General features: G+C 65.1%; 1 protein-coding gene across 4 annotated transcripts in view; it reads right to left on the reverse strand.

The window, feature by feature from the left end:
- Positions 1 to 17,721, reverse strand: part of SYT7 (synaptotagmin 7) — a 31,348-nt gene extending 13,627 nt beyond the window's left edge. For 2 of the 4 annotated variants that reach the window (XM_055813363.1, XM_055813361.1), the window contains exons 1-4: positions 17,455 to 17,721; positions 4,851 to 4,954; positions 2,432 to 2,511; positions 541 to 672 (exon numbers count right to left, since the gene is read on the reverse strand). In XM_055813363.1, coding sequence (XP_055669338.1) covers positions 541 to 672; positions 2,432 to 2,511; positions 4,851 to 4,954; positions 17,455 to 17,485 — 347 coding nt within the window. In that variant the 5' untranslated portion in view covers positions 17,486 to 17,721. The remainder of the gene's footprint in view (positions 1 to 540; positions 673 to 2,431; positions 2,512 to 4,850; positions 4,955 to 17,454) is intronic. The other 2 variants (XM_055813364.1, XM_055813365.1) reach the window with 2 other exon arrangements.
- Between the last annotated feature and the right edge of the window lie 1,078 nt (positions 17,722 to 18,799).

An 18,799-nucleotide genomic window follows, 5' to 3' on the forward strand; every position in this document is an offset into this window, starting at 1 on the left:
GACAAAAAGGGAGCCGGACGGACAGATGGACGGACATGGAGGGGGGGGAGCCGTTTGATAGGGGTGGTGGGTACGAGGGGAGGGGGAGAGAGCCAGAGGGGGACAGACAGACAAGAGACGGACAGAGAGAGAGAGAGAGAGAGAGACATCAGCACTGCAAAAGAAAAGGGGTCCTGGCCAGAGGGGTGCGCGGGGGCCTTGGCAAAACCATCCAAAATAAAGGGGGAAGGAGGGCGAGGGTCGGGGGGGGGGGGGTCCCGCTCGCCGGCAGCCCAGCCCCGGGGGGGACCCATCCCCGCGCCGAGGGGGTGCCCCCAACGCGCAACCCCATCCTGCGCCACCGCGACGGGGTGGGGGGACCCGCCGCGGCCCCAGCTGCCCCCGGGGGAGCGGGAGGGAGGGGTTGCTCGTCTCCATGGGGCTGCCCATGGGGTGGCGTGCAGGGAGCCCAGGAGGAGGAGGAGGGCAAGGAGGAAGAAGGCGAGTGGGTGCTGCCCATATACTCACTACACGGAGCAAACCCGGTAAGGAGAGACTCACTTGAGGGAAAGCCGCGGATCACCATACGGGGCGTAAGGTGAAATGTTTAGTATAAACTCCTTGGGAGGGTAGGAGCTCCATTTCTGCTGCACTGTGTTGTCATTGTTATTCCAAAAGTCTCTGTCTAGATCGCTACAGCGGCCGGAGACCAGGGGAGAAAGAAAAGGGAAATACAAGAGAGAGAAGCTGAATTCCTGTGAGAGGGGAGGAAAAGCAGCCCTCCGCCCCCGGAGCGCCGGGATCCTGCAGAGAGAGACAGGGCGCGCGGCCGCCCACCCCTCGGACACCAACACACACACACACACACACACAGAGACGGATGGATGGACGGAGGGAGCAGGGCAGAGCTGCGGAGAGACAGGAGCAGGTGGCTCCGTTGGCTGGGAAGGAGAGAAGGATGGTACAGGGTTAGAGAGGTGCCAGCGAGTGCGGTGCTGGCGCGGCATCCCTGGCACACGTGTCCGTGCATCCTTAGCACCCACGTCTGTGCGTCCTCGCCTCCTCAGCAGCTGGATCCTGGAAGCGCACGCTGCTTGGTTAACTGTGATGCTACTGTATGCTGGAGACTCCTCCAGGTCCCCTCCTGCCGAACCAGTCTGAAGCCTGAACCTCCTGGCCCCGGCAAGCTGTCCGCAGCACCCCATGGCCTGGCCCGAGCTGTGCACTGGGGCTGTGGAGCCAAGCAGCTCCCCACCAGTGCTGGGGTCTTGAAAAGTCGCCAGTGCCCAGCCCTCACGCCCCTCATGCCCACCTGAGGCTCCGGGTTGAGCCCAGCTGCAGGGATGGTGCCAGAGCTGGGGAGGGAGAGCCACCTGTGCTGTGCCAGTGGGAGGGGATGTGCCTCCCACTCCAGTCCCAGCTGGGCATGGGCAGCCCTGGTGTGGCCAGGAGCAGCTGGCCAGGCTGTGCCTGGGTGGAGGGGTGCCCAAGGTAGCCCCAGACGCCTGCACCCCAATAACACCCTGGGCAGGAGGCCAGGCCAGCCAAGAGAGGAGGTTTGCAATAGTCTTACTCCAGGCAGGGGCTATTTTCTTCCTGGTAGCCTGGCCCTGGCTCCTCGCAGGAGTCCTGCGGGGTGCCAATGGGTGCAGAGGGCAGAGCTGGGGTGCCCAGGAGAGCCCGTGATGGCTGCCACACACCTCCCCCCTTACTCCCTACCCAGCACCGTGAGAGGCCCCAGCTCCGCTCTCCCTTCCCCATGGCATCCCCAACCCAATGCCCATGGTCTGCAGAGCCGTGCCAGCCATGCAGGCAGCAGGGCCGGGGGGGCTCCACCAGTGGGGCAGGGCTCAGGCCCTGCATGCCCAGACCTCGGGTTACCCATGCTGAGGTCCCCATGGCTCCATCTGGTCATGCCCGTGACTCGGTGGGTGAGCCAGGAGGGGTACCTGAAGAGGTCTGCCAGCTCTCCCAGTCTTCCAGCGCCCCTCTGCCACTGGGGCTGGGGGACTTGGGGACATGTCCACCCCAACCAGGGCAACCATCCCATCCCGCAAGCAGCTGCAGGAGGAGCAGGGATTGGCAATGCTTTGGTAGGATGGTGGGCACCACCCATCGCTTGGTGTCCCCAGCAGCCCTCGCTGCTCCCGGGACAGAGCTGGGCAAGCAGCTGCTGCCAAACTCGCTCTGCCAGGGCTGTGCTTTGCATGGACCCTCCTCCCTGGGAGCAGAGGGATGGCCACCTCTGTCCCCAAAGAGGAACCTCCCTGCTGCTACTGGGGGCGGCACCAATCCAGCACGGGTCCCCACGCGGGCAGGGCACCCACGACCAGGGGACAGTGTGTGGCAGAGGGCAGGGTGCTGAGTAGGCTGCGGCTGTGCCGGACCCGTGGGTGAAGAGGCTCCTGGCACCACAGCCCCCTGCCCCTCTCCCCGCAACCCTGGCACCTACTTGATGGTTTTCTTTTCACTGCGGCCTCGGCTGGAGTCTGGAGTTCCCACAGTCTCCAGGGAAGTCTTGTAACGCTTACCCTGTGGTGAGGAGAGGGAGAGAAGAGTCAGGGGGCAGCAGGGAGACCCCCACTGCACCGCAGAGCATCGCAGCAGAGGATGGGGATGGGAGCTGCCAGGGCTGCACCTCCATCATCTGAAGGGTTTGACCTGGGTTTTGCCCTTTTCCCTTACAGCCTCCTGGTCGATGGGCTCCATCCCACCAAGCTGGGCAGCAAAACTCCTGATAGCTTCATCCCTGGGCCCTCACAAAGCAGTAGAGGCACAGGGGAGACACTGGCATGGCCGCCCTGGCTCTTGGGCACCATCCCCAAAAGGCTGGAAGGCAGGCAGGGGGCTCATGCCCTGCATCACCCCAAAGGCAGAGCAGCAGTCACCGCTTGCACACCCCTCCACGGCCTCACTGGGGGAGAAGCAGGTAATTTTAGGATTAATTGAACCTGAATTAATTGAGTTCACCTTCCCCACTGAAAGGGAAGAGCTGCCATATGATAATGAAGCAGGCGCTTGCTCCTAACTGGGGCTTGTAATCAGGGCACTTCACTGTGATTTCCGACGGCAGGTTCAGCATGCTGCTCCGATCCAGGGCGGACAAGAGCATAATTAATGCCAATTAGCAAACAATTAGGAGCAGAGGCTGCTCCACACAGGTGTGGGGAGGCTGAGGTGGGATGGGAGCAGCTGCTGGAGCAGGCTGGGGTTGCGGACCAGCTCTCCCACCATGGTGGCCTTGGACCCATCAGCATCCCTTCTGCAGGAGCCAGCCCCGCACGCAGCCTGCCCATGGAACGGAGTATTTCTCCCTTCTCCTCCTCCCCAGCCTCGTCACCTCTGCACGAGGCTGTCTCCTTGGCAGTGCTGCGCCAAAGGACTCCCTGCGCCCTCAGCACAGGTGTCCTTGGGCAGCCACGGGCTTGTCCTGCCGGGAGCTGCAGGGATGCCTGATGTCCTTGCATGCCCATGAGCTAATCCTGCTGGGAGCTGCAGGGATGTTGGATCCCCTTGCATGCCCATGGGCTAATCCTGCTGGAAGCTGCATGGATACCCAACCCCTCAGATAACTCGTGGGCCATCATGGAGGGAGTCAGCCCTGAGCCACATGCTCAGCGTTGTCCCCAGCCGGCCATGGTAAAGGGCCTGTGGGGACATGGCAGCCACGGCTGCTGGCCCCCACTTTCCTGGCACTAGTCAGCCCAGGGCTGCCGTGCGAGCACAGCCTGGGGCCAGCCCGGCAGCCGCCCAGAGGGTTTGGCCGTGGTTCCCACTCAGCCGTTCCAGCTCCATGCGCTGTTGAGGGCCGGCCGGGACGCGCCTTTCCCTTCTGTTGTAAAATTGCAGCCTGAATGCCTTCCTGCACGATTTATACTTGTTTGTTCCCCTGCCAGCTTCATCCCTCAGCACAACCATCCCTTCTCCTCCCCAGCGCCCAGCCCTCCGCCACCTCCTGCTCCAGCCTGCCCTCTCTGGGGTGGCACCAGCCAGGCCTGGAAGCCCCTTCCCACCTACCTCCCCTCTCCGCACATCATGGTGGTTCCCACCGCCCTCACGCTGCCTCGTCCCCAGCTGGACCCCTTCTTCCCTTCCCAGGGGAGAGCTGCCTTCCCACGGCTTGGGGAGAGCCACCGGCACCGCCAGGGTGGGCATCTCCTGCAGAGGAATTGCTGCCACCATCGCAGCATTTGACCCAGATTTGGATCTGATGGCAAAGGAAATGTGGCCAAGCACGTGGCCGGACCCTGGTGCTGGGCTGCTCCAGGGAGAGGAGGAGAAGGAGGAAGGAGGCAGGGCAGGAAGGAGTGCTGTCCCAAGCCAAAGGCCCCCCTGCCACAGTGGGGGTCAGGGGGGGAAGCCGGGTGGCCTGGGGGGCTGGGGGCTGGCATGGGGGGCACAGCAGGCGGCAGGGACGGCTCACGGTGCCTGGTGCTGCCAGGGACAGGCTGGCTGCCTTCCCACCGGGCTCTTCCAGGCAGGAGTGTGCCCAGCAGGACAGGGGCCAGATCGTTACTGCTTGTCGCAAATATATGTATATATGTATTTGGAAACTTCCCTTTATGCTGCACAAACAGTTTTGCCCAAACATTTAATTATCACATCTCCTAAAGAGCAAAATAAAAGCTGCAGCCGGCACCCACCAGAAACCACTCACAGCAACTGCCTCTGCCCACTGGCAGCCGCGCACCTCGCTATCCCGACAGCGGGCACTGCCCCCCACCCATCAGGACCCCCCGCCCCAGCCATCACCCACGGACAGAGGGTGGCCAGGACCCACATCCCAATGCACCCCAGGACCCCGGGAAGGAAGGAGGTATGCCTTGTGCCTGCTCCCAACCCCAGGCACCCCCCAGCACAGGGGCACTTACCAGTTTGCGCTGGCACCACTGGCAGATCCCGCAGAGTACGATGGTGATGCTAAGGCTGACGGTGGTGATGGCTGAGACGAGGAGGACGTCGCGGGAGGGAGCCCCTGTGGAGGAGCAGAGCAGAGCTGCCACTCAGCCAGGGGACAGGGACAGGGTCAGCCCCGCACCTGGGGGTGTCCCCGGCATGGGCATGAGTACAGCACCCTGCATGAGCACCCAGGGAGAGCTGGGCCAGAACGGGGTGGGCAAAGGTGGGGAATATGGTCCAACTAACAGGCTCCATCACTGTTGTACGACAGCCCCCAGCTCCATGGACTCTGGGCTCCCAGGGGACTGCGTGCCGTGGCCTCCAGCCCTGGCCATGAGCACTCCCCGGGAGCCCAGGTTGGAGCCGAGCAAAGGCTTTAATCTCTGCCAGCACCCTGGGAGTGCTGGCATGTCCGGCAAAGGTCACAGCATCAGCACACACCTCCTGCTGCGGTATCGCAGCATCATGGCTGTTCTGTGTTGCTTCCCCTTCCCCTTTGCCTTCCTAATTGCCAACCCTTCCCCTTGTCCATCCCTTCCCCTTTCCTCTTTCCCTTCTTCTTTGCCTTCCTAATGCCCATCCCCATCCTTGCAACTTCATACTCTTCCCCTTCCCCATCCCATCCCCTTCCCCTTTTCCATTCTCTCCTGACAAGCCAGTCAGTTCCTTGCTGGATCTGTGCCCCTTCCATCAGTGCCCTGCAGCCACCCCACCTTAGTGGTCCCCTCTGGGTCAGCCAAAACCCACATGGATTCACCCCAAAGGGCAGTGCAGGCACTTGGCAGGGGCGGGGGCTTCTGGGGAGGGGATCAGGCAGCAGGATTCTCCCCAGCCTGGCCACAGGGACAATCCTGGGGATCCCAAAAGTGGGGGTGGACCCCTCTGCTGCTCCAGCATCACCCTCCATGGGCACTGGGGATGGTTACACGGCCAGGCAGGCATCTCCTACCCACCTTGCTCCTGCCCTGCACCCAGCCAGCCCTATGGGCAGGAAAACCCCCTCACCGGCCCCCAAGAGACCTGCCTGCCCCCCCCCGGCACTGGGTGTCCCCGGCATCCAGCAGTCCCGCCTCAGGCTCTGAGCCCATGGCCATGCTGCCAGCAAACAGGGTGGCCCTGGCACTGTGGGAGGATGAGTATGGACCCAAGGTGGCTTGAGGGGGGTCCAGCGGGACCCCCAGCCCAGCTCAGCCCTGTCTCCTGGCAGGAACCCCCAACAGCATCCCTGTGGGAACCCCACAGCCAGCTCTGCATCCGGGGATTGGGACAGGCCATCGTTCGAGCCACAGCTGGCAGTGGGAAGCGGCGAGGCCAAAGCAGTTCGCCTGGAGCTGTACTGCAATATAAATATTAAACAATAATTGTTAATAATTAATTTGCCCGCAGACCTTGTTATTGTAATGAAATTTGCCAGTGGCTCAGAGGCTGGCGTGAGTCAGAGCATCCTGGGCAGCTGGACCGGGGCGCAGGCATCCCTCTGGCATGTGGGGGGGTCCCTGGTGCCACCAGCACCCTACTCCCGCCCTGGTGTGCAGATGGGTGCAGACCTGTAGCCCCACGGTCTCCGGCAGAATAAAAAAAGAGAAGTAAATGGATGATGGCAATAAAGGGGAATTTTATAAAAGCCCCTTAAGCAGCCATGTGGCCGGCACTGAGCCCCTGCCAGAGCGGGATGTAGGGGGCAGGAAGGTGATGAAGTTATCCCGGGGGTCTTCAGGGGACAGGGCTGGGGGTGTCCTGGCTCCTGGGCCATGGCCAGCGCCCCGGCAGCAGCACAGGCAGCTGGCACACGTGCTCCCTCCATCCAAACCCAGCGAGGGGGGCTCCTCCACTGCTCCTCGGTCACGAGAAGCCTGTGTATAAAACTTGCTTAGCAACTGTTGCCTAGTAGGGAATTTGGGACCAGCCCTTAATTTCAAACATTTATAAACCCCAGCTAGATAAGCTGCTGGGGGGATATAAAGCAGCTGTGCTGGTGGGGAGGGCTGGGGCAGCCCCCCTTGGGATGTTCAGCACACAGGGTAACTGGGCAGGCTGGTGAGGCTAGGAATGGGGGTGAGCCCTCCTCTGCCCCCCGCAAGCACTGGTTCCCCCCATGGTGCTCCCCACAGCCCCGTGCCTGGGGACACTGTGACACGAAGCAGGGTGCCCTGCCTGGCTGCCGTGCATGCTGACACAGCGGTGAGTGACACCCACCGCAACCCCTCCAGGCTTAGCCTGGAGCTTCAAGAGGTGCTTTGGTCCTTGCAGGTCAAATTCCTCCCCAGTGTACTATGGTGAGAGGGAAATCAAAGGGGAGAAGGTGAGGGGAAGGGGCGCATGCTGCCTGCAGAGGTGCTGCCACGGCACAAATGAGGGATTAACCCGGCTCAGGAAGGAGCAATCCAGCGCGGTGTCTGGGCCCTGCCACCGAAGGGGTTGAAGAGGGACATTGGTGCATGCCAGCTCCCATGTGCTGTACCTGCCCCCAGCCAAATTCCCGTGCCAAGCTGCCACCACAGCACCAAACCTGGCATCACCCGGTGGAGCTGCTGGTCACACCGGGGGTGACCGGGGAGGCTCCTGGTGGGTTCCGCGCTGCGATGCTGGGGGCTTACGGATGGCATGGCTCATAGTCCCCGGTGGCCTCCAGGCTCAGCCACATGGGTCCCTGTGCACAGGCTGGTGCCAACCCTCCCCAGCAGGGACACATGTCCCTCAGCCCGTGCTGGCCATGTCCCCAGGGCTCGGGGAGAGATGCTGGCCCCCAGGGTGCTGCTGCCCTCAGCACAATTTGAATGACTCGTTTTCCGGGCAATTAGCACTAGTTAATTAGAGAAGCTGAGTGGATCAGAGCTCCTGGCTTGTCCCCAGCCCTGAGTCCCTGCCCTGGGGCATTGCATGAGGTCCCCAGGCCAGCAGCATCAGCTCTGTGGTTGGGATGCTTGGCGTGAGGATGCTGTGGGGCAGGTGGCCCTGGACACAGGGTACAGAGGGGTTGGGGGGACACATGGTTGGGAGTTGTGTGACCATGGTATGCATGGGGACACAGCCCTGAGAACGGGTGAAAAACACGGCGCTTGTTTACCACTGTCTCTGCCTCCTCCTTCCCCACTGCTCACATAAATCTCTGCTCTGCTGGTGTGGATACAGCCAAGAGCATGCGAGATGGTGGTGCTGGGACCTCAGCCCCACACACTGGGGGGGTCCACACCCCTGCCCTGGAGTCCCTGCAGCCACATGCCCCCCCCTTAAATCACCCCTGCCCTTCGCTGGTCCTGCCTCATCCCAAGAGCACAGCAAGGGGCTGCTCCGTGAGCTGGAGACCCCTCATCCGCCCTTGGAGAATGTTAAGGGGTTGAAGCGCTGTGAGGGCACCAGGGCTTGGGGCTCCCCAGCCCCTCGCGCCTGCCGGCAGAGCAGGGGATGGCTGCGGAGGCTGGGAAGGGAGGCGGCGCGGCCCTGCAGCTCTTTCATCAGTATTCAATGTCACTTGATGGGATATAATTCCACTTTTACAGCCGGTTATTGATGAGGGGATTACCTGCCTCGTTAGCGCCGCAGCTCTTCAGCGTGGGATTTGTGTGGCACCACATGAGCAGCAGCCGGCTGCGCTGGGGGAGAGGATCCCCACACCAGGGAAAAGGGTCCCCGCATGCAGGGAGAGGGTCCCCGTGGCAAACCCCCTCCCACAAGCCTGCACCTTGGCATGGAGGACCCTCACGGGTGGCCAAGCAGGTCTCCCTCCAGTACCCATTGGAGCCCCCTGTGCCCACGGCCCCCCGGGGTGCTGGGGAGCTGGGGCTGGCAGGGGCAGTGGCAGCGTGCCGCCATGTGCTCATCTTCCGTAAGCCGCCGCTCCTGCAGGCGCAGGATTAGCTGCCTCTGGAGTGCGAGTGAGCTCCGGCCTTTGTGGCTGTGGAGGAAACACTTCAAAACCCGACCCGAGCACAAGCAAGAGGCGCAGAAATCCAAGAGGGATTATGCTTCCCTAAGCAGTGTGTAAGCCGCAGATCCTGTAAGATCGGCCCGGCGGAGACAAGGCGCTCACGGCAAGAACTGCTGATGCCAACGGATTCGACATGCAGCTGAGTGCTGGCACCGGCAACGTGCAGGGAGGCAGCCCCACGCCGGGGTGGCGGTGGGTGTTGGTGCTGCGGCAGAGCCAGGCACCCCTGCGCAAGCAGCCCAACCTGAGGACACCCCGAAGTGCCTCAGCCTGCTCCCATCTCCCCCCTGGCCTTGGCCCTTGTCTTGTCGGCGTTGTGCACTTCAACGGCCCTGTGCATCTCAGTGGCTTTGTGCACCTCGGTGGCTTTGCACATCTCGGTGGCTTTGCACATCTTGGTGGCCCTGTGCACACTCAGCTCTCCATGACAGACATCGCTTGACCCGCACACTCAAGGCAGCTACACCCCTTTTCCCCGCCGATCACCTTCCCTGGTAGCAGAGATGCCCTGTCTCCCTGTGCCTGTCCTGGCACTCAGACTGGACTGACAGCTTCCCCATCATCCCCAAATCTCCACCACTGACCTGCACCAAAGCCCTCAGCCCCGGAGCAGCACTCCCCGCCCTGGCACACAGCAGCGCCGGGAGGGCAAAGCACCTGCAAGGGGCACCCAGGTGAGGGTGTAAGCTCCTGGCCGCTCTCCGAAGCAAAAGGCTCTTGCACAGCACAGTCAGGCTGGAAATCTCTTTCATGGAATGGCAAGTGCCCAAGCGCTTTGGATGAGCAGTGGGCACAAACCGACAGCATCTGCTGGCACTGGGGCTGGTGCTGACCTCTCCACAGGTGCCTCGGTGAGGACAGCCCTGGCCAGGCTCTCAGGGCCATATTTTTGGGTGCAGAGCCTGCAGTGCCCAGTTTCAGGTGGGCACAGCATCTCTCTGCAGCTGCTTGGTATTCCAGCCCCATCTCCCCTCGCCTCCTCCCACCTGCCCTGGCCCAGCAGTGAGACCCATCGATGCAAAGTACCCTGGGGAAGAAATCAAAGCTGTGTGGAGCCCCCCCCAGCCCCAGCCACCCGCTGTGCTCTCTGGAAGTGACGATCAAAGCCTCTCCCCACAGCCAGCACACCACAGCTCCACGCAGAGAAACTTCTCCGTGTGCCAAGCCGCCTGCCACCACCGAGCGGGTGCCCGGTGTGCCAGCCCGCGGCGCTGGCTGCCTCGCCAGACCGGCAGCGGAAACACGTGCGTGCCCAGGGAGGGGGGAGCGGGAGAAGGTGCCAAGCAAGCAGCGCATCCCCACCACCACATTTTGCTGTGAGCCACCGCAAGCCGCTGAGCCAGGTGGGATGTGACGCTGAGCCCAAATGGGGATGATGGGACTGGGAAGGGGATGGGGCAACGTTGTGGAGTGGGGGATAAGAGGGGGTCTGATCCTGCCCCATGTGGCATGAGAACATCCCCTTGTGCCACGGAAGGGCCGTGTCGTGGCGGAGGGCGGCTGGGCGGGGAGCGAGGCGGTCACATTGCCACGCCGGGGCTTCCCAGATGCTGTTTGCCTGGCACCAGGCCATTAATTCCTCCTCTTCTCATCCTCCCACTCATTTGCTAGATATTTCCCAAACCTCTTATTTTTAGGTTGCAGCTGAAAAGCTGTGAATTTGCAGCTTTCACTCCTGTGCAGGATCCCGGGTGCAATGCGGGTGGGAGCAGGGCAGGACCACGGCGGGGCTGCCCAGTGGGCAGAGCAGGCAGGCAAAGCTCATGTCATCAGCACAGGTGGAGGGAGAGGGGCTTGGCACAGAGGGGCTGCCGGGATGCAAAACCTCTGAGCAGGAACGAGGCCGTGCTGTCATCCCTGGAAAAAACCCGATGGGGATTTTGGGGCTGCTTTGAGCCAGGCTTGGCATGCCATGGGGCAGAACCGGGCGGCCGCAGAGCTGGCAAGCTAGAGGGCTGAGATGGCTGGGTCCAGCGGCGCCACTTGCTCAGGGGCTGCTGGGGGCTGTGTGTCTACAAGCTGCTCAGCAGGGGACATTGGGAGCTTCATGGCTGTCCCGCTGCCCCGGCGGGGTCCTGGCCAGTGTCCCATCGTCAGACAAGCCTCAGGGGAGAGGACCAGTGCAGCACCACAGCTCAGCACCCCAGGCATGCCCAGGGTGAGAGGGAAGGGAACAGGCGTCTGTTCTCCATCTGTGCATCTGTCTGTCTATCTGTGCGTCCCCCTCTCCAACACATCCATCAATCTCTCCATCCATCCATCCCTCATACACATCTGCTTCTCCATCCAGCCATCTGTCCATCCCCCGGAGCTGTCAATCTGTCTGTCTCTGCCTCCTCCATGCCGAGCTGCCTGCCCTGGGGGATTTGCCTCCGGACTGCCACAGACCCCCAGGACTGCCACCGACCCCCAGCGTGGTGCTGCCTCCTCTGCCAGCGACCCCACGGGATGGGCCGGCTGGTGCCAGGCACAGTGAGTTGCTCCCCGTGGGGGCACCTCTCCCCCAGCACCCATGTGCCTGGTGCTGCAGTGATGCCAAGGCATCCAGGCCCAGCAGAAGCACTGCACTGTCCCTGCCACATGGGCTCTGCAGGAGGGGGACACCCTCCTCAAACAGCACACGGCTCCTTCAGGGTGCAGCTGGACATCCCCTGTCCCACCCTATCGCCATGCATGGATGTGTCCCTCGGGCCCTGGCACCATGGTGATGGGCAGAGCAAGAAATTCATGTGATAGAGGGTGGGACGGGTCCCTCATGCACCCAGGTTTCATTTCATACCACCTTCACGGAGCAAGTCCCTGCTCCTGGTGTGGATATGGCACTGGGGTTGTGCCTCAGCCACACAGCCCTACCCAAGGCCAGCGGGCACCGCAGCAGTTGGTGCACCAGCGTGGCAGGGCTCACCCTCCCACCATGGGCCATAGCCATCCGGATGGGTTCAGCCCACGACTCCCCACGGAGAGGTGAGTCAGAGCTCCTGACACCCTGTGGCTGCTCTTGGCACCTGCCCCTGAATCAGCCGGGTCACAGGGAGAGGATGCTGAGGGCACCCAGCGCCTTGCCAAGACCCCCGCTGGGCAGCCCTGCCTGCCGGCATCCCCCTGCCTGCACCCCCCCAGGCGCGCTGCAGCCGTGCCTCTGCCCTGCTCCGGTATGTGGCCGGCGTGCGGCTGCATGCACCACATGTTCACGTGCTGCTCAGCGACACCACAAGGCCCTGGGCGACGCATGCACATCACCACCACCAGCCCCATGGCACAGCACACCCCACTGCACCCTCGGGCGAGGCCCCAGCGCCAGCTGGGACTGCCACCCATACCCCCTCCGGGCTGTTGCAAGCAGAAGCTCGCAGTGGAGGGAGAATTTGGCAAGTGAAGGCGCTCCTTCCCCCGGTGCGGGGCTATTTTTGGCTAAGGATTTCCGGAGAGGCGTGTGGTTTCTCTGCCTAGTGGTCCCCACTGCATCTCTCCTCCTGAGGAGCACCCAGACCCCCTAAGGACTTTCTGCCCCCACGTCTGAGTCCCATGGGGTTTTCACCCATCGCCCTCCCCATTTCAAACCCTGCTCCTGACAGCCTCGTGATGCCCCTCATCCCCCAGCGAGGCTGGCTTCTGCTCAGCCCCTGCTCCAGGTCATCTCTGCCCCAGAACATGAGCCCTGCAGTCCTGGTCATGCCTGTGCCCTGTAGCCCCCGGGCATCACCCCCCACCCCAGAGGCAGCCCCAGCCCCACACGACCCAGGCACAGAAATCTCTCCTGGCAGTGGCAGCAGGCACGGAGGAGCAGGATGGGCTCTCATGCCGAGCTGCACTGCCAGCTCTTGTGCCGCCGCACCGCCGCCACCACTTAGCCTCTCGCCCCAGGGCCCTCCATCATTCCCAGGCACTTCTGGTGACAGCGGGAGAGAGGGAGGCAGAAAGCCAGAGGCTCCTGGGGGACAGGAGCGAGCAGGCTCCATGCAGCCATGCCCAGCCCCATGAGCCCCAGCTTACTTCCCCAGCTCCCTGTCCCCCCAGCAAGGCAGCATCCCCCAGCCACTGCCTCCCAGGACCCCCGCTGCTGCTGAACTTTGTGGCCAGGAAGGCCACCATGGGGACAGGAGCCCCACAGACAGCTCAGTGCTGGGGGGATGCTCAGGATCAGCCACAACCCCCAAACCAAGGGGCTGGCAGAGCTGGGGGAGGAAGAGGAGGGCCAGAGGAGCACACACGGGAAGATGGAGAAACGCAGCTGGTAGTGGAGGAGAGAGGAGGCAGCGGAGAGGAATAAAGGGCAGAGGAAGGCCCCAGGTGGAGGACTGGGACACAGAGCTGTGGCCAAGAGCCCGGGGCAAGTGGGGGTGATGGAAACTCTTCTGTAGACCTTGGTCCCTGGGCTGCATCCTCCAGTGACACACACACTGAGACCCTGGGGGAGCAGGGATGGCCACCCACAGGGGAGCAGGGATGGTCACCCATCTCCCCCCACCCCGCAGCCACCAGTGTCCCACAGACCCAGCTGGAGGGGAAGGGCTGTGCACACCTCATATCAGGGGTGCCCAGAGCCCCCCAAAGTGCCGCCTCAGGACTGTCCCCATAGTGTCCCCCACTCAAAAGGGCAGGGAGACGCGCTGCTGCGTTGTGCCATCCCTCCGCCACTGCCCCGGCTTCATCTCCGTCAGCGCGATCGGTCGCTTCCCTGTCAAACCTCATTAACTCCCCCCAAGGTGACCCTCTCCCTCCTGCAGCAGGGCTGCCAGCAGAGCTGCCCGGGGACACCGGGAGGGGATGGGGTCCTCGCAGGACACCCCCAGCTCGCAGTCAGGCGCAGAGCACCCCTGCACCACCACCGGGCTGGCACCCACAGCGGCGCAGGACCTGTTGCTTGGCACAGCCTGACCCACCACCCCCTGAGCCCACACATGCACCCCAGTCCCCCCAGATGCATCCCGGGGAGCCTGGCCACCCGCTCGACCCTCGTTCGATGCTTTCGCTGCCGCTCTGCTTTTGCACACAGTCCCTGCGCGCCGGCCACGCTGGTGGCTCTTCGAAAGCCCTTCCTCTGCTGAATCCATCTATAATAGATATTGTAGCTGAGCCCCCAGGGGCCGGGGGGTGGCAGCGATATTATCTGCATCTGTCTTCATTCCCCGCTCCCCCGCCCTTCCCCAGCAGGCTGAAAAGCCGCGAGATCAGGCGGTGGAAAGCCGCCTCCAGCTCCTCTCCTGCTCCTTGGTGTGGCCGGGGGCGGGGGGGGTGGGGGTGTGCGGTGGGAAATCAGGCAGACCTCCCAGCCAGACCCCCTGCCTGGCTGTTGCCCCCAGTCCTTGTCCTTGTTGTCCCCTAGTCGTGCAAGGGCCCTGGGACATGTGTCTCACACGTCTGCGTGTGTGTCCCCCCGGGCACAGGGAGGCTGAATGGGTCGAAGGTGGTGGGGAGAGAGCAAGAGCAGGCAGGACCCTGGGGAGGGAGCGGTGAGACCCTGGGAGGGTCATCGTCATCTGCATGGATACCCCAGTGCCACCGAGGATGGGGTGGAGCTGCTGGTGGGGGGGGGGGGGGGGGGGGGGGAGGGGGGACATGACCACTGGGGGACAAAGGGACAGGGTGAGGCCATGGGAGATGATGCTCCGAGGTGCAGGCAGGACCATCCCCTGGGCTTGAGCCTGCTCCCAGCACAGCAAAGGGGCTGGGGGCTGGCGGGGAGGTGAACCCCAGCCCTGAGCAGGATGAGAGGGCTGGGGGGGCAATGGAGCTGCCAGCGCTGTGCCTGCGCCGTGCGGGACGCATGGCTGCAGCAGGTGCCTGGCTCCCAGCGAGGCCGGCCAGCCTGCACGCTGCCAGCCCTCTGCTCTTTGTCTGCCTTCCCCGGCTGTCGTGCTTTCCCCCATCCTCCCAGCTGCTCCCCGCGCACCCCAGCCCCCTGCCTGGCCCCTGCCTCACTCCTCAGGGTATTTCAGCTGATTTTGAATCGGGTTATCAGCTTTTGTCCCAGCCCTGGGAACCTGCTCCTGCAGCCCCCGGTGCTCGCCGCGCCAGCACGCAGAGCTCTCCATCGCCCGCCCCGAGACAGCGCTGGGGGAAAACAGGCAGCTGCCTGGTTATTGATTCACCACCTCCGGCGAGTCCGCCGCGGCACAGCTCTGCTCGGCATGCTCCGGCTGGCCAGCAGGAATGCAGCCTGGGAGCATGGGGATGTGGGGCAGGGGGGTCCAGCCCCCCCCCAGCACCTGCTTGATGCACTGAGAATATGAAGCTGTTGAGGTGCAACTGCCTCCTCAGAGAGGGGACAGCTCGCAGGGACAAGGATGGAGCAGGGGGGTCTTGCATTGCAGCAGGGAGGAGGGAGCTGCCCAGTGCATGTGGGTGGTGTGGGGGACATCATCGCTGTGGCACAGAGGGCACCTTTGTCTTCAGACCCAATCTCTGCTTCGCACTCAGCCACAGCTCTCCTGACACATCACGGGACATGGGTAGCACAGGCAATGGCCCTGCTGGCAGCACAGTCCCCCATGGCCCCCCAGCAAAGCCACCCAGCTGGAGGGAGTTGCTTTGGGAAGCGCCTCGGCTCGGTCCCAGTTTCAAACACCTCTTGCCAGCCAAGACCAGACTCCCTCGGGCATCTCCCACCCCGGAACCAGACCTCCCACCCCCAGCATCACCTCGGAGCTCCGCCTTGCCCCCCAAAGCCCCCTTTCCCTGGGCTGCAAAGCATGGCACAGATGGTAGCAAAGTTTCCCAAATTTCCCCACATGGCATCCTCTCCCTCCATGAAACGCGGCCAGTGCTGGGGGCCGCAGTCACTGTCCCCCGCACGGTGACACAGAGCAGCCTCCAGCCGAAGAAGCCGGGCAGGGATTTGCAGGGGCACAGGCATCGCCTCACCCAGGGATGCGGTGTGGCAAATGCCTGGCTCTGGCCAAAGCCAGCGGGGGTGTGAGCCACTAGTGCCCTCCCAGCCTCCATCGGTGGGGCACAGATCCGGTGCCTGCGTGGCACCACGGCTGAGCAGCGGCATGGGAGGAAAAGCAGGGGCAGGGGGAAGGAGTGAATGAAGCAGACCGCGTCCCGGCACCAGCTGAGAGCTGCCAGCCGGGTGTACAAAGCCCCGGCCTCACCACAGCACCCCCCAGCCCCAGGCACCACAGCACAGCCGCGGCCAGTGACGTGGGAAAACTTGCACGTGATGGGAGACCCAGCAGCCAGGGACCATGGGGCTTGTGGAGCGGGGAGAGGGGGTCTGCCCCCCCAAACCCCAGGAGCTCAGGCTCTGCTTTGTAGCCAGCCGCAACACAGCCAGCCGTCGGTGGGCCACCGAACACCAAGGGGGACGTCGGGCAGGGGCAAGGCACAGGGGGGCAACCTGGCGGCAGATGTAAAGTTTAGAGGGGAAATAACACAGGTGCCAATCTCGGGCAGCGGGAGGGAAGGGCAGCTCTGCCACGCTGCTGGCGGGGACAGGCTGGCGTCCCTGCTCTGCCACTGACCCACCGGGTGACCTTGGGCCAAGCAGCCGGCGGTGCCGTACTGTGCTCCCCTGCCCGCTGGGCATCCTTGCGGGGTTGTGGGGATGGGGCGGCACGGGACCAAGCTGCTCCCGGAGTGCTCAGCCTCTGGGCAAGTGGAAGCTTCCCCTCGAAGGCAGCTTGTCTGGAGCTGCCAACTGCCGGGCAGCACTGAGGCTGTCACCTGCCGTGGGTGACAGCGTGTGGAGGTCCCCAGCGCTGCCCCAACCTGCCGGCTCCTGCAGGCCTGGCTGTGGCAAGCGCCTGCGGCTCACCCCAGCGATACCAGCAGCCGCGCCGGTGCTCCCCCGCGTCCCCGCCGGCACGTCCCCACGCCACCGCAGGACACGCCGTCCTTCTGCCCGCCGGCGGCTGCTCCCCGGGCCCCGGGACACCGCAGGTGAGGGCTGCCAGGCCCCGCTGAGCCGCACCGCACCGCCAGCATCCCTTCCTCGCTGCACCGGCTGCCGCCAGTTCGGCAGCCCTCACCGGGTGGCTGCGTGCCCCAAAGCTCCCCGACAGCGTCCCAGATTTCTCGGTACGGGGCCGACTGCTGCCTCCGGAGCATGAGCTCAGCAAAACCGCACCGCTGAAAAGCCCCTTCCCCACTCGCCCACCCCAGCAGGCGGAGGCGCAGCAGGACGGGGCTGGGGACCGGGGCTGGGGACCCCCAGAAGGATGGAGGGGACCGGTGATGAGGAGTGGGGTGACGCGCTGCCCGCTGGATGCTCGTCCAGGTGCCGGCACCCAGTGGGGCTGGGGGCTCAGCCCGGGGGCTCGCCACGGTGCTCCCCCGGGAAAGGGGTGCTGGCCGCGCGGGCTGGGGTGTCCCCGGGCGGGGGCTTTCCCCGAGGGTGGGGGGCAACGAGCGGGGCCACCGGGGCTCCAGCAGCTCTGCAGGGCGGTGACTCATTTGAAAGCGGCGGCGGTGACTTTGTCCCCAAACTACCGTAACTCCCGACCGGCCGCTCCGGCAGCGCCGCAGCCGGGAAGGTGTGTGTGTCGGGGGGGGGGGGGGGGGGGCGCAGCCTGTGAGCGGCCCCCGTGGCCCGGCGGGGGGCGGCACGGACCGGTCCCGGCGCCGGGGCCGGGCAGGGGGCGGGGGCGGCGGCGAGCCCCGGTGTGCGTGTCCCGGTGCCCGGCGCTGCGCACGGCGGGGCTCACCTGCGCTGGCAGCCTCCGGGTGCAGGTACATGGTGGCGGGCGGCGGGGCGCGGCGGGGCGGCGGGGCGGCGGCAGCCCGGGGCGGCGGGCCCGCGGCTCATCAGACGGCGGCGGGCGGCGGCGGGGCGGGCGCGGGGGCCGCGGACGGCGGCGGGGCGGCGGGGGCCCGCATGCGGCGGCGGGGGCCGGCAGCCCCGCGGAGCCCGTGCTGCCCGCCCGCTGCCTGCCTGCCTGCCGCGGGGTGCGCGCCTCGCTGCGTGTGCGGGTGCGTGTGCGAGTGTGTGTGTGCGCCCCGATCGCGCATCCACTTGCTGCTCGCTGCTGGCGGGAGAGGAAACTGCAGCCGCCGGGGAGGTGGGGGAGGGAGGGGGGCGTCGGTGCTGCGCACGGAGCGGGGGGGCACGGCCCCGGCACGGCCCCTGGGGCTGGGGACACGGGCGGGCAGCGGCGCGGTGACACCCGTGGGACACGCGTGCCCCCCCCCCCCCCCCCCGCTGCGTTGACGGGACGGGGACGCGCGGGGTGTGCCCCACGCGGTGCCACACCCGCAGTCCCGCACAGGCGCACAGGCGGTGCCGCACACGCACCCCGCTACCACAGATGGGTGCCACACGCGGGGGACCACATGCGCGCACCCACGCACCGGGGCCGCGCACACGGGCGGCGCTGACGGCGGGGCCTCGTGCGGGAGCACGCGGGCTGACACACGCGCAGGGGGGGCACGGGGGTCCGCACGCGCGGGGGCGCGCACACGCACAGTACCATCCCATGGGAAGCCCGAGCGCACCCCGGGCGCTGCGCACCCGCAGGGGCAGCACTCCCGGGTAGCCCCCCTTCCCGCCCGCCCCGCCACGCACGCCCCTCGCCACCCCCGCAGCTTTCCCGCTGTCCCGCTCCGCCGGGTTCCAGGCCGGGTTTTCCCGGTGCCGGGGCGCGGCGGCCGCTGCCGGGGCACTGCGGGCACGGCGGGCGCTGCGGGCGGCGGAAAACCCGGCGCGGAACCTTGGAGCGGGTGCGAGGCGTGCGCTCGCTCCCGTAGTCTCCCTTCCAGCACGCAAAGGCAATTTGTGCCCCGGCGTTAATTGCCTGTGTAACGTTTCCTACAGAGATGCAGGCCGAGAGCAAACAAACGGGAGAACTGCTGTGCGGAGCGCCCAGGGGTGCACAAACAGCGGGGCCTGCCAGGCACCTGCAGCTCCCGCCGTGTCCCCGCGGTGCTGGCCTGGGAGTCCCCGGGGTGGGAGGGAGCGGGGTCAAGGAGAACCCCCTGCTTGGTGCGGGAGGTGCCCCCAGATGGAGGCAATGGGGCACAGGAGGGGAACAGCAGGTGGGGGCTTTGCTCGCA

The sequence above is a fragment of the Falco peregrinus genome, chromosome 9 (genome assembly GCF_023634155.1).
Source record: "Falco peregrinus isolate bFalPer1 chromosome 9, bFalPer1.pri, whole genome shotgun sequence".
Taxonomy (NCBI): domain Eukaryota; kingdom Metazoa; phylum Chordata; class Aves; order Falconiformes; family Falconidae; genus Falco; species Falco peregrinus.